Source organism: Marmota monax, unplaced genomic scaffold (genome assembly GCF_021218885.2).
Source record: "Marmota monax isolate L192 unplaced genomic scaffold, Marmota_monax_Labrador192_F-V1.1 WCK01_AAM20220418_F8-fsc00003, whole genome shotgun sequence".
NCBI classification, from domain to species: domain Eukaryota; kingdom Metazoa; phylum Chordata; class Mammalia; order Rodentia; family Sciuridae; genus Marmota; species Marmota monax.
This window is the reverse complement of record NW_026694084.1, coordinates 16,343,445-16,357,737: the sequence shown is the minus strand read 5'-3', so window position 1 is coordinate 16,357,737 and position 14,293 is coordinate 16,343,445. Positions and strand designations below refer to the sequence as shown.

General features: G+C 32.1%; 1 protein-coding gene across 2 annotated transcripts in view; it reads left to right on the top strand.

The window, feature by feature from the left end:
- Nucleotides 1-14,293, top strand: part of Nudcd1 (NudC domain containing 1) — a 68,733-nt gene that overhangs the window by 25,402 nt on the left and 29,038 nt on the right. The window contains exons 3-7 of one of the 2 annotated variants that reach the window (XM_046464723.2): nucleotides 3,032-3,217; nucleotides 6,209-6,389; nucleotides 7,889-8,071; nucleotides 9,915-10,119; nucleotides 12,805-12,949. In XM_046464723.2, the coding sequence (XP_046320679.1) occupies nucleotides 3,032-3,217; nucleotides 6,209-6,389; nucleotides 7,889-8,071; nucleotides 9,915-10,119; nucleotides 12,805-12,949 (900 nt within the window). Of the gene's footprint in view, nucleotides 1-3,031; nucleotides 3,218-6,208; nucleotides 6,390-7,888; nucleotides 8,072-9,911; nucleotides 10,120-12,804; nucleotides 12,950-14,293 lie in introns of both variants that reach the window. The other variant, XM_046464722.2, reaches the window with a different exon arrangement.

Sequence of the window (14,293 nt, the reverse complement as noted above, 5' to 3'; positions counted from 1 at the left end):
AATGGAGAAAAGGAGTGATTTAAGGAGTTTAGACCTACATTTCCCCTGATAACATTTCACTAGTTTAGATAAAGAGAGGGTCATATAGTGGACCACTGGAAAACTTTATTTTGAAACACCCATTTTAAGGAAAGATTCCCATTATATTTTATTTTAATATCTTTTAAATTATGTATATCACTCATAAATTGGCCAGTATAAACAAAAAAGGAAAACCAAAAGTAATGTGTTTGAAGTAAAAGGGAATTTGCCTTCACCTTCATTTCCCCTAGTACCAGGCATGCTCTCATCTCATTTTCCTTCCTAATAGAAAACACTATTAAACAGATTGGCATGTGTCTTGTCTGTGTCTTACTGTGTGCTGACATACCACAACTTTTGTTCCGGCATATATGGGTTTATGTTATACATATTCTGTGTGCTTTTTCTTTTCTTTTTTTTTTGGGGGGGAGGGTGGGGTGGTATCTTTTTGATCTTTTTTTGTGTGTATGTGTCAGTAATATAAATCAACCTCAGGATATTTAACAATTATATGAAATTCCATAGGGCGGATGTTCATTTCCCTGCCAATGCTCTCCAAAGACATCAGGCACAGACCTGTGTTTGAACAAATTGGATTTATTGCTTTTTGCATTAAGGAAGAGTATACACCATGGAGAATCACAGGGTATCTTGGAGGATTTAGAAATGATAATATTAAAGGATTGGGCTCATGTTAGGTGATTTGTCGGGAGGATTTAAGAAAGTATTTGCATTGGATACTGTGAGGAAACTGGATAATTTTATTATGGGTATCTTAATAAGTCTCATCTAGAAGGAGGAAAGACTAGACTGAAGTGCAGGATGTAATTAGTAAAGAAGCTGCAGTTGCTCACACTGGCCTGGATTGAGTGTCATATTTGAAGTTTTGACAATATTAATGTTTTATCTGTATTCACATATCATTATGGAGTGATGCTATTTTGTCAGTATCACAGTGGCCTTGTCTGATATTTATATTCTGTGAAACTGTTTATGTTCAAAAGGAGAACAATGCTGTTAATGCCAGGATAATTTACAGTAAAACCAAAGCCTGGCTGATGGTACCAGTGCCACAAGGACAGGGGAGTTGCTTTTTTCCTCTTCCCTTTATTAATGATCAGCAAGGTTATTTCCTACTTATTATCAGCACAAGTTTTCATTTATAGTGTTAAATGGTGAACATTTTTATTACATGAGGTGTGAGGAAACATTAAGTTGAATTGTTTCTGAAAAGTTTAGTCTCAATACCATTTGTTTTTCTCATTTTGTAGAATACAGCATTGTATTATAAATGCTGACATAAGCATGAACATATGGCAAAATTTTTCTTACTTGACCTTCACTTAACTGACTGACTGGATTAACTGGTATTCTATTCTAAACTCCCTCTGTAAAAAGTAGGGGCTAGAGACTACAGAAAGCTTAAAGTTTACTACTAATATATGCTACTCAGCATTATGCTAATACAATTCAGTTTTTTACTAGTTAAGTTTTACATCACAAATACTCAGATGTAATGTTTCTAAAAACTATTCATGCCAGCTGTGCTTGCTATATTTTATATTTATGATTTTATTTGGTATTATGCAAATCAGTAAAATATGAGGAGGGAAAGGAAATAAAGGTACTGTTTCAAAGGAAAGTAAAAAGAAACAGTGAGTCAACAAAAAAACTTGTGGCTTGTGTATAGGGCTTGTATTTTATTAGTATGTACATCTGAATAGTTCTAGGAGTACTCTTGTCCTATGGTAAAATCTCTTAACTGACAACTAAAACTTTAATAACAACAAAAAATTTGTTGAATTGAATACTGAAAGGAAGCTTATTTCCAGAATAGTAAGCCATTTTATGTATTTTCTTGTAAAACATTTTAATGATGCAACGTATCTTATATCTTAAAATTATAAGGACACAGGCACAATTGAGAATTTGTTAACAAAAAACTGAGTTGGTGATAGTTTAAATGCAGTGTTTCATACTGCAGGCTAGTATCTGTATGATATTTCTAATTAGTGAATTAAAAAACTGGTAACTCTAAAGCTAAAAGAAAGAAAACTAGACTTCTGCATTGTGTTATTTATTACTGAGAAACAATTTCAGAACTTAGTGACTTGGAACAATAAGCATCTCACAGTTTGTGTGGTCAGAAGTCTGGGAGTGCTTTCAGTGGAGTGGTATGGTTGAAGCTTTCTCATTAGGTTATGATGTCAGCCATGGATACAGTCGTTTGAAAGCTTGATTAGGTCTGAAGGACACATTTCCAAAATGATTCATTCATATGGTGCCGGTTATTGGTAGGAGCCTCAGTTCTTCCCTATGATGTTCTTTCCATGGACTATTTAATCATCTTTATGGTTTGGTAGCTAGCCTCCCTTACAGTGTCAATCCAAGAAAAAGAATGAGACAGAAGATGTAAAGTGTTTGATGATCCAGCCCTAGAAGTCACATACTATCCATCCCATCTACTTTATTTTATTTGTTTGAAGGGAATCAGTAGCTGAAAAAGTCATTTGGGGCCTGAAATTGAGGGACCTCAGGTGATAACTTCCTTTAAGTCAAATAGTTACTCAGGACTCTCATGTTAAAGCTGTATTTTCCTCACTTCAGTGATTCTAGTACTGCATTAGATTTTTTTGGCATGGGTGTGTCCTATGAGTCATAAACAGTATTTTTCTTTAAATCCACTCACTTTAAAAATTTTTTAAACTTAAAAACATATTTAATAAAAAAATGTGTGGTATTGCAATTTGAATATGCTAACTCAATGTTTTATAATATATCTTAATTGCATAAAAGTTTCAATAATAAATGTTTCTTTGTGCTACATATAATCTCTTAAACTCCTCCCCTCCCCCAAAAAAGTGATTAGTAGTATATCTTAAACTTAAAGGGAAGGCAGTTAGATCAGACTCTTGAATAAGAGAAAAATGACTACACTGCAGATGTTTATTTTGTGCGTGTATGATTCAGGGAAGAGGAAAGGGTTCACTTATGTTTGACTTCTTTTTAGGATACTGCCTTAGGAAAACCACGAGAGGTGTTTCGACTACCTACAGATTTGACGGCATGCGATAATCGCCTTTGTGCATCTATCCATTTCACATCATCCACCTGGGTTACCTTGTCAGATGGAACTGGAAGATTATATGTTATTGGAACAGGTGAACGTGGAAATAGTGCTTCTGAAAAATGGGAGGTGAGGTTTTTTGTTTTTTTTGTTTTTTTTAAAGACTTTCAAAGTCCAGAAAGTATATGCAAATTAGACCTTATTTATTTTAAAAGAATACTTTTCAAGGAGAGCTTATAGGTGATCTCTTGGTTTTTTTAATATAAAGTCTTGTGTCTCTTTTTAAGTAAATTATAACATACATATACTTTGTGTTTAACTGATAGGTTAGTTGTTTGTTTTCATCTAGGGTCAGTATACTTGTCAAGATTTGCATTTATTTTCAGCAAATATTTCTTGAGTGTTTTGTATGTATTAAAGCACTGCACTAAGCATTGACATTGTCTCCTCCTTGAAACAGAGTTGAAAAAGCTTATATTGAAATGTTTTTCTCCTCTACCTTCATGTTAAATTTGCTGATATGTTTACACTGGTCAAATAGTTTAACTATTCCCTACTTAGAAAAATACATAGTAATATAAATATGCTTATGTACTAATCTCTAAGATGCCATTTTTCTTTCAATGTTAAAAAATGAAGCAGATCTAAATGTGAGAGGTAGATTAGGATTTTAATGGCAATAAGACAGAATCAATTTTTCCAATGCCTGTTTTTGAAAATGGAAGAAAATGATTTGGGGTAGATAATCAAATGATTTATTGCTTCAATTCCTTTGAATTCCACTAATTGGTATAATATTACCACTGTCTAAATCTTAGCAGATAGCCTTTAGTTTCAGGTAAATAAAGAGATAAAAGTTTAATATATTTACATGTTATAAAATATCTTTATCAGATCAACGATACATATTAACATCAGACCTTAATTATTTGAGAAAAACCTGGGAGGTTTTCAAACTAAATGACTTACCTATCTTACTAAGTTTTTACTAAATGGTATATTACCAAATTATAGTATGTCTGAAAAACTAAACAAAAACATCATCAATAGTCTGTTTATAAGAGACTGTTGCATTCACAGTTTCATATTCATTGGACATTGTGACATTTTCTACTCTAGCCTTCAGTAAAAGCTTAAACAAATGAGTTATTGTGTGTTATAGCTATCATTAACTGAAACATTTGGAGTTTTGAGAATGATGGTCAAGAGATAAAAATGAGAATTATTATTGAGTTTTGTAGATTAAGTTGGTTTTAAGCAGGAAGAGACAAGAGGACTCAGTTCACTCTCAACTTATTTTTTAAGAATATTCTATTCCACAGATTCTGCCGGAAGGAGATGCACATAGATTTATAATTCTTTTGATTTTTGCTGTGTGTGTCCCCTTGAAACATATTAGGCCTTTAAAATATGTTTTAATTCATTAAAAACTGAAATCTGTCTTATGCCCTTTTTAGTATACACTGCTATAATAAAAAAAGAACCCTTCTGAGATGTTGTCTGTTAATAATTATAGCTTTGTCTAGATAATGGGGGAAGTGAGAGAAGAATGGGACTTGTACATCAATTAAAGTGAGAAAGCTACGGAATATATTAGTTACAATAATTTAAAAGAGTTTTAGGACTTTGGGGCAATTGGTGTGACAAAAAAAAAAAAAAAAAGCTAAGAGTAAAAGTGATTAAAGGGCATGATAGGGCACAAGGGGGCCAAGGGTGGTGGTGATGACTAGGGTATAGAAAGAAATTAAAAGATATGGAAGACTGCGTACTTTCCAAATAATATTATGAGGGTGGTAGATCAGAATAGTGTTACAGTTGAGATGCTGGTCTTGTTCAGAAGATTAAAAACCTCAGCCTAGCAACTTTTAGTCTAGTCATCTGTTTCTTTTTACTCTTTCTAGTTCCTACCACTTGTAAGAGAAAGAAAAAAAAAAAGGAAAAACTAGCTGCTTATACCTCCTAAAACACGTCATTTTTCGCTTCTTGCCTTTAGCTTCCATTGTCCTGCAGATGAGTTAAATTCAGTCAGCCAACTCAAAATTTATCTTCATAGGTTGTCTCAGTTTTGAGTATCTGAGGGTTTATTGTTGTTGTTGTTTCTGCTTTTGAAAATTGTTAGATGAATTCCAAAGACTTACTATTGAATACTTTTGGCAGAAGTGCTCAAACATATAGGGAAATAGATAACAGCTCACTTTTCTTTATAGAGATTTTAAGTAGAAAAAATTTGCAGGGACTCCAGGTACAGATTTCAAAAGAAAAAAGCTAACTTTTTCTTCTGTTTTTTTTTTTTTTTTTTTTTTTTAAATTTTTCTCCAACTGCAACTTTTCAGAAATCTTGTTTAGAAATCAGTCTTAAAACTCTCCTTTTTAGTGTTTACTCTAAGAGGTAGATTGTCTTTTAGAGCACGCATTTATGGTATAAAAAAGATTTTAATAGGATTTTGTGCGGCTTTAAATTTGTTTGGGGAAGGGAGAACAACATCAAGAATACATTTTAAATAGAGTTTGTTGAATTATCTTTTAAGTGTAAATGGGCTCTTTGGTTTTGAGATTAAACTTTACTGATTTATTCTCTGATGACTTTTATCTTTGTGAACTTCCAGAAAATAAACAGAAATACAAATAAATAAATAATAGGTATAAAGCATACATGCACATACATGCATACTGCACACAGAATGCAGAAACAAAGAGTAAGAAAGCAGAAATAAGTCATACATGATAAAAGGGAAGAGAATAGGAGTGAATATTGACTTGCCTGTGGTCTTTTTATGTAGAGCACTTTTACCCTGTGTAATTCTCCTTTAGGAGATTGCTCTTAGTTCTCTTTCTCCTTTAAATACTGTGTAGATGCCCTGTTATTTTCTTTAAAGCCAAGAGTATTGATCAGTTTTCTATTATACAAATCGAGTTAGTGTGTATGCGCGTGTGCATGCATGCACAAGTTTTTTCTTCAAGGAACATTATTTAAATTTGCTTTTTTATTTTTTAATTCTTCCTAATAAATAGTACACAAAATAGTTGTTGGATTGTCACCACTTTTATGTATTCCCTCTGTGCTATGCTTGTACAATATATACATTTTCATGGTGTTTTTTTTTTTTTTTTTTTTGGTAGATTATGTTTAATGAAGAGCTTGGGGATCCTTTTATCATAATTCACAGTATCTCTTTGCTAAAAGCTGAAGAACATTCCATAGCTATCTTAATTCTTCGAATAGAGAAAGAAGAATTGGATATGAAAGGAAGTGGTTTCTATGTTTCTCTGGAGTGGGTCACTATCAGTAAGAAAAATAAAGGTAAAATAAAATAAAATTCTGAATCTCTTTATAGTGATTCCCATCAGTATGTTTTGAAATGCAAAGCTGTCCCTGTAAATGCTGCTTTGTTTTTCCTGGGCACTATTGATTCTAGCACCTGCCACCACAGGTGGGTTGGATATCTGTAGATAGTTTCTCCTCAGGTATGAATCAGTTATGAGTTAATAAAATAAATAAATAAATAATGTGCTTTCATAGCTAGTTATGCCTTTGTATAAAAGGAGACATTATTACAAGACATTACTACATAATTCTTGAAAATTTTTAACATGTATATTTTTAATATTGCTAAGAATTACAGTTTTATGCTACTGTGTTTCTCCAGAGATGAACCAAAAATGCTGGGAAGCACAAATCTGTTACATTAACTACTTCAAATTTATTCATCTTATTTATATAAATTTTCATATCTGTAGCTGTACAGATATATCTTGTGGTAGTTATTCATTTTGGAATGAATAGCCTTCCTATAAAATATATAGTGCCTAAATTTAGGTCATTAAAAGCAAGTAGGATTGCTTTTCTTACATGTACCTGTGAAGGATGTATAGATGTATAATTTTAGTTAATTCATGAAACTATAAGCCTGTTTTATATATGTGTGAATTGAATGTATGAATATAGGAGAGGATGCAACCCATATTAATAGAGTAAATAGTATAAGTAAAGATATGGGCTCAAATGAAATGTCTGAGTATTTTTTAAAACAAACAACAAAAAAACCCTATCTTCATAGAATAATAAATTTAGTTAATTTACAAAAAGCTTTTGGGATATGGTTTTTAATATGTTAAAAGTGTTTTTTTTATATTTGGTTATTAGTAATCTAGATCTCTTTATGTGTAGAAATAATTTCTACTGTAAGCATATTTTATTTTAAGAAACCCCCTTACCAGCAGTTAGAACAGACAGAAAAATAGTCCCCACCACACTTTTTCCCTTATCCTCAATTTGTGGCTCTTTTCAGAAGATGCCTATCATATACCTGCTGGGAAAATAGACAGACTATAGTCAAGGAGAAGGTAGAACCTTCAGAAGCTGATATTCTAGGTAAGTTAGTCACTTTGAAGGCCAGATCTTTGCTGTCCAATAGGAACTTCTATGAGATGGACATGTTTCATATGTGCACCATTCACTACCATAGGTACTATGATGTAACTATTGAGAAGTTGGAAAGCCAGTGTAACTGAGGAATTGGATTTTAAACTTAATTTTAATTAATTGCTTGTGGCTGGTGGCTACTGCCACCAGCCACAATTGGACAGAACAATCTAAGAGAAAATTGCATCAGATCCAGTATTTTTAAATAATCATTGAAGATAATGAGGTTATGAATATTTTATTCTTACACAAAGATTATTAATGTGAATTGTAATAATAATATTTAGAATATTTAATTTAAAATTAACATGTTTTCAGATTATTTTTATTATCCACTTTTGTAATGTTTTGTTCTAACGTATTTAATTTTATTATAGATGGTAAAAAGTATGAAATTACTAAGCGTGATATTCTCCGTGGAAAATCGGTGCCAAATTATGCTGCTATTGAGCCAAATGGAAATGGTCTAATGATTGTCTCCTACAAGTCCTTCAAATTTGTTCAGGTTGATCAAGATCTTGAAGAAAATATGAATGAAGACATGTCAGAGAAAATCCAAGGTGATTTTATGTTTAATCTTTATAAAGCTGTGTGTATTCCTATACATAAACATTTATGTCTGTGTGTATTCCTATACATAAACATTTATGTCTGTTTTGTCTTTCCAGTTAGGTTATGGGTTCTACCAGGTGGGATAGATTCGTAATTTTAATTTTCTTTTGTATTTCCCAAAAAAGACTTTTGTAAAATATACCACCTAAATAGTGGAAGCTATTTAAAATTTAACAATTTTGTGATTATCAAAGATTTTTTAAAAATCTCTCAGCTTACTTGATTGCATGTTTAATAAATATTTAAATAAGTTAATAAGCAAATTAATAACTGTTGGCATTTGAAAAACCTGTATGATGGTATTAAGAGTACTAATGTTTTAAAATGAGTTAAACTAATATGCATGTTCTTATCTTTCATACTAAACTGATAGAGTTGCTTGAGGGCAGAATCAAGATTTTCTCAAGGTTGAATGAATGAATAAAAGTCATATTTTAGAATGAAAAAATTAACGTCTTTAAGAAGAAATTTATATTTGTATACAAAGATACATATTATTTTAAAACTATTCAAAAACATCCCTTCATAATCACTGTTCATATTTCTGATGTTCACAGCCAGGGATGTAATTTACAAATATTTCCACCAGGTTTATTATGTATATACACACCTCTAAGTACAAAAAGTTATACTTGGCGCTTTAGTTAGCCTTTAAGCACCTTTGTTTCTTCATATATTATGTGGTTTTTGTTAGATTCTCTTCTATTCTGTCTTAATTATAATGTTAAACCCTCCTAAAACTTTTCCAGATTGACTGTTCATATCCGCATGCCCTCTAGAACTTCGTTGATGAGCAGTTGGGCAGGAAGGAAGAATGCCCTGGTCATTGGAACCATTATGCCAAATAGCTAGGACCATGTAGTTGAAGACATGTAGTAGGGAGGCATGTGATAGCCCAAGTGGAATACACCTTGTGTTTAAATCACTGATTACTAGTCCAGATATTGTTTTATTGTTGACTTCTTATATCTTGAATTCATTATTTTTTTACAGAATTTTTACAAAATAATTTTCAAAAGTTAGGAATTTTTTATTAATCAGCATGTTTAAACTTTTCTGAGTATACATACTAGTTTCATTTTCTGTAAATCTCAGAAAGACTGGTATTGTCTGTTGGCTATTTGGTATTGTCATACTAAAATCCTAAAACATAATTTCTAAAAGCACAGAAAAACTCTAAAAACAACCAACAATCAAGAAAATTTAGATGTTTGTCTGTTTTTGGTGAGGAACTCGAAAATTTTGACTTGCCCTTTAGTTTGTTTTCATGCCTCTTTATACTAAAAGTTCATGTAATTTTACAGACTCTTGCTATCTTCATTGTTTGGCTGAAGTCTTCCATTGGGTGATTATTAAATAAAAACTTCTTGGATAAACTTTTGAGGAAGACATATTTTATATTCTTTTCAAACAGGAATCCTGTGTGTGTGTGTGTGTGTGTGTGTGTGTGTGTGTGTGTAAGAGGGAAAAGGGGGGGGGGTGAGTATAGGGAGGTAGGTATGAAATGGGGATGAGGCATTGTTGTCCATTGTATTTTATGAATCCTTATTTCCTGAACAGTAGGTAAGACTGGAAGAGGTGAATGTCAAGTAAAATTGCTACAATTCTTTAAGGGAAAATTTCCCAAAGTCTATGTGGGTTCATTTATAATTACTTTTTTTTGTGAGATAATCACTAGAAGATATGCTAAGATTATTTTAGAGATGGATATTCTTTCTTATGTTCTAGTCTCTAATTTTGTATGTTGTCTTCTTGTTTTTATTACATAATGCAGTATTCTTTTCTCAGTAGAACCTCTGTATTATTGGCAACAAACTGAAGATGATTTGACAGTGACAGTACGGCTTCCAGAAAACAGCGTTAAAGAAGATGTTCATGTGCAGTTTTTACCTGATCACATCAACATTATGCTGAGGGATTGCCAGTTATTGAAAGGAAAGCTGTATTCATCTATTGATCATGAAAGCAGTACATGGATAATTAAAGAGAATAATAGGTATATTTTTTTTAGTTTTATGTTTGAAATTTTACTTTTTTGTTATTTTTACTTTTTTCTTTTATTTTTACTCTTTCTACAGTTGTTATATCAAAGATGAATACAATAGTTCTGTTTGCATTTCTGATTTTTTTAAAATAAATTAAAAACAGATTTTTTACATCACACAGCATAATTATGGTTAAGATTAAAGATGCTAATGTAGTTATTGCTTGCAGTAGGTAGAAGTGTTTGTTATTACCAGCTCTGGGTACAGTAATAACACTAGGCAAAATGGTTATTTATTTTAATTTACACTCTTAAACTGTTAAATAGAATTCTTTTTTTTTCTGTTAAGCTTCATTTGCTTACTAAATAATACAACTACCATCCCTACTTTCCATCCAGAGATATTTCATGTTTTCTAACAACATACACATCTTTTTTTCTTTTTTTAAAAAAGTTTTTGACACATACTATGCACAATTTATACATCTTGCTTTTGTTCATTTTCAACAATAAATTGGGTTAAATATAATTCATCAAGCAGTAATCCAGGAAAGGTCTAGGGGAATAGCTGAATTTCATGCAAACAGTTTGAGTGTTCAACACATGAACATAGACCACTATTGTTTTTTCAGTAAATTTGAGGTTTTTGGTTATGATTTTGTGTTACAAAAGATAATTACAATGAGGCGTAGGTGGTATTGTTGGCTTAAAAAAACATGATTTTCTGTGCTTGATTAAATTGTTCATCTCTCTCATTTTCCAGTAGTTAATGTTCTTTCTCACTTTGAAAGGGTTTGTTAACTAGACTGTATCTTATTATGTATGTTTCTTTTTGCTTGGATAGTAGGATCTGATGCTGGTTTTAAAATGTAGGAACGCAGTCATGCTGAAAGGGCTATGTTGTTGAGGTGTGCAAATTAACAATGGTTCATTCTTCGTAACTAAGATTATAATGTGAGCTATTTTAAACATCTTGAGGTAGCAACTAAGAATGTGTTTATACATTCTGGTCACTGGGTAAAAGTTCTTAAAAGTTATTTACATGTATTTTTTCAGAGAGGCAGAATAGTTCAGTAGTGAAGAACATGGACTTGGAGCCAGGCTGCTTTACTAGCTTGTGACCTTGGCAAGTTATTTAATCTCCTTTAAGTTCTTTTTTCCCCCTTGCTTGTAAAATGAACATAATGGTACTTACTTAATTTGGCTGTGATGAGCAATAAGTGAATTAAAACATGCAAAGTGCTTAAGACGATGCATGGTATATGGTCAATGTTAGGTAAATGTAAACTGTCATTATTATCTTCATCATCAAGATTAGCCTTTTTTTGGTGTGGAGCGGACCAGTGATGGAACTTAGGGGCACTTGACCACTGAGCCACATCCCCAGCCCTGTGTTGTATTTTATTTAGAGACAGGGTCTCACTGAGTTGCTTAGTGCCTTGCTTTTGTTGAGACTGGCTTTGAACTCATGATCTTCTTGCCTCAGCCTCCTAAGCCACTGGAGTACAAGAGTGCACCACTGTGCTTGGCTTAGCCTTTTACTTAGAAAATATAACTTCATCTGGGCATTGCTGATTATGGTAGTAATTTTCAATGCTAATGCTAGGATCTCCTATCTCTTAAAATAATTTTAGAAAATTTTAAAATGCTGTAATTAATTCATGAGGTGGTAATAATAATAGCCTTAAAAAAGAATGATAAGCTTACATGTTCTGTTTGATAATAAGTGTAATTGTATTTTTGAAATTGTTTGCTTGCATTTGTGTTCCACAGCATGGGTTAGTGTAGCACATGTACCAAAGATGTCACGTGGAAAAGGTCACTTTGCTGTGGAACAGCTCCTACCATCCCATTTTTTTTCTGTTGCAGCAACGGCTGCTCACAGAGCATCTTACTTGAATTTCTTCTCCTGTTGCCAAGGATCAAAGGCCAGCTGCCTTCTGTGTCAAACATCTGCCCTGACTCAGCTCTTCCCTCTCCTGCATCATCAGTCCCTGATCTCAGGGTTCCCTAACAGACATTTTTTATTTTTATTTTTTATTTCTGTTTAATGGTTCAAATGTACAGAATTAGATTTTGAATAAATTAATAGAGACTACATTAACATCTTTATTTCCCTGTATTACCAAAGTTGTTTTCCTAATTCCTACATTTCTTTTCAATTCTTTAAAATCTATACATTAAAATTAACATTTGCATTGATTTAACCAACCTGGTAATTTGATTAATAGATACATATTAATGGTTATTAGTTTGTGAAAATAAAGTTACTTGTTGGTTTCAGATACCAAGAACTACCTTATGGTTGTAGGCTTTCCTTTATGTGCATCAACCCCCATTTACCATTATTTCATATCCATGCTACTTGTGCATTTTTTTGTACTTTAAGTACTTTAATTTTAACATTCTGCACACCTGGACAACCACAGTATTTTTTGAGTAGACTCATTTTTTGCAGTCACTCCCCTTTGAAAGCCAGCCATCATTCCAGTGGTATTTTCTTGTTTGTATATTGTCTAAATTATTTGCCCTTGAATTATAGGTTTTCTATTATATGCAAAGCTAAAATGAATAGGATTTTGGGTAACATACTTTCTGGATACCAGAGGAGTATTTCTGTAGAAGATTCTTCTGCTTGTTTTTGATAGTATAACTTGCATAGTTGTTTAATACCACTTTTCTCGTTTAAACTTTTAGCTTGGAGATTTTCTTGATTAAAAAGAATGAAGGATTGACATGGCCTGAGCTAGTGGTTGGTGATAAACAAGGGGAACTTATAAGAGACTCAGCCCAATGTGCTGCCATAGCTGAACGTTTGATGCATTTGACTTCTGAAGAACTGGTGAGCAGTTGCAGTAGTAGTGTGACTTTCCAAGAATCCAGAGTATGTTATGTGAGGATTGTCCCATGATTTTCAAATAGTATTTTGCTTTGACAAGTATAAAAGACATAGATTCAGTACTGTTGACCTGATTAATGTCTTAAAATGACTTAAGTTCTATTTCTTACATGGTGCGAATTCATATATGTGTGGGCATATTGTATAGGGGTGTGTGTGTATATATTTATGTATCTGCATATAGTCTCCTTAATCTACTTATCATTGACATTTTCTAAGTAATCTTAGATTATCACAAGGATATATATGTAGATTATATATAGTATAGTTATTTTTGACAAAGTAAATTCTTGTAATGAGTACAATGACTAAGACAATACTTATTCAGCCATGGGGTTGAAAATGTTCCCATGATAATTTGGACAGATACAGCAAAAAGTCAGTTATATATTCGTTTACCAAAAATTATATCAGTTTATGTAGAATGTCTGCTTTATTGCCATCTTGAATAATAATGATGAAGGCGGCTACATTAACAATTATCCTGTAGCCTTAGTTGCATCTTAAAGTAGAAAACAAAGTTTGGAATATTGAAAGTGAATGTCTTTGTCAAAAGGAAACATGACAAAAATAGAATTGGCCCCAATAATTGAAAATTTCAGCAAACACTGGAATTTATACATAGACTACAAAACTTCAGTTTCATAGCTTTTTAACACAAGCCATGCAGGCTACAGAAATACTCCTCTGATATCCAGAGAATATGTTACCCAAAATCCTGTTCATTTTAGTTTTACATATGATAGAAAACCTAAAATTCAAGGGCAAATAATTTAGGTTTAATAAACAAACAAAAAAGTACCACTGGAATGATGCCCCAAACGGCTGGCTTTCAGAGGGAGTGACTGCATTCATTCGTTCAGCAAGTATTTATTGTGTATAATATTTCCAGGCTAATATTAATAAAAGACTTGTTTTGAAACAAGTGTTTCTTCTAACTACTTTTTAAACCTGATGGTTTCAAAGACATATTTGTATTTATGAGAAAGTTACGTATACATAGACATCATTATGTTTGTTACATTCTGAAAAGACAGTGCAGAATGAAAAGACAGTCCTGTCATCTGCAATTGAGAGCAGTTTTGTGTTTTTGAAATTTTCAAACTTACTTCATGTGTTGGCTATACTCTACTGTTAAATAGAATCATGAATGGTAAAAACAGACATTCCTATTATCATCTTTAGGAAAAGAGTATTTCACTATAAAGTGTGGTAGATTCTTTTTTATCAAATTAAAGAAATTTTCTTGTATTCCTAGTGTACTGAGAATTTTTCTTCTGAATGGCT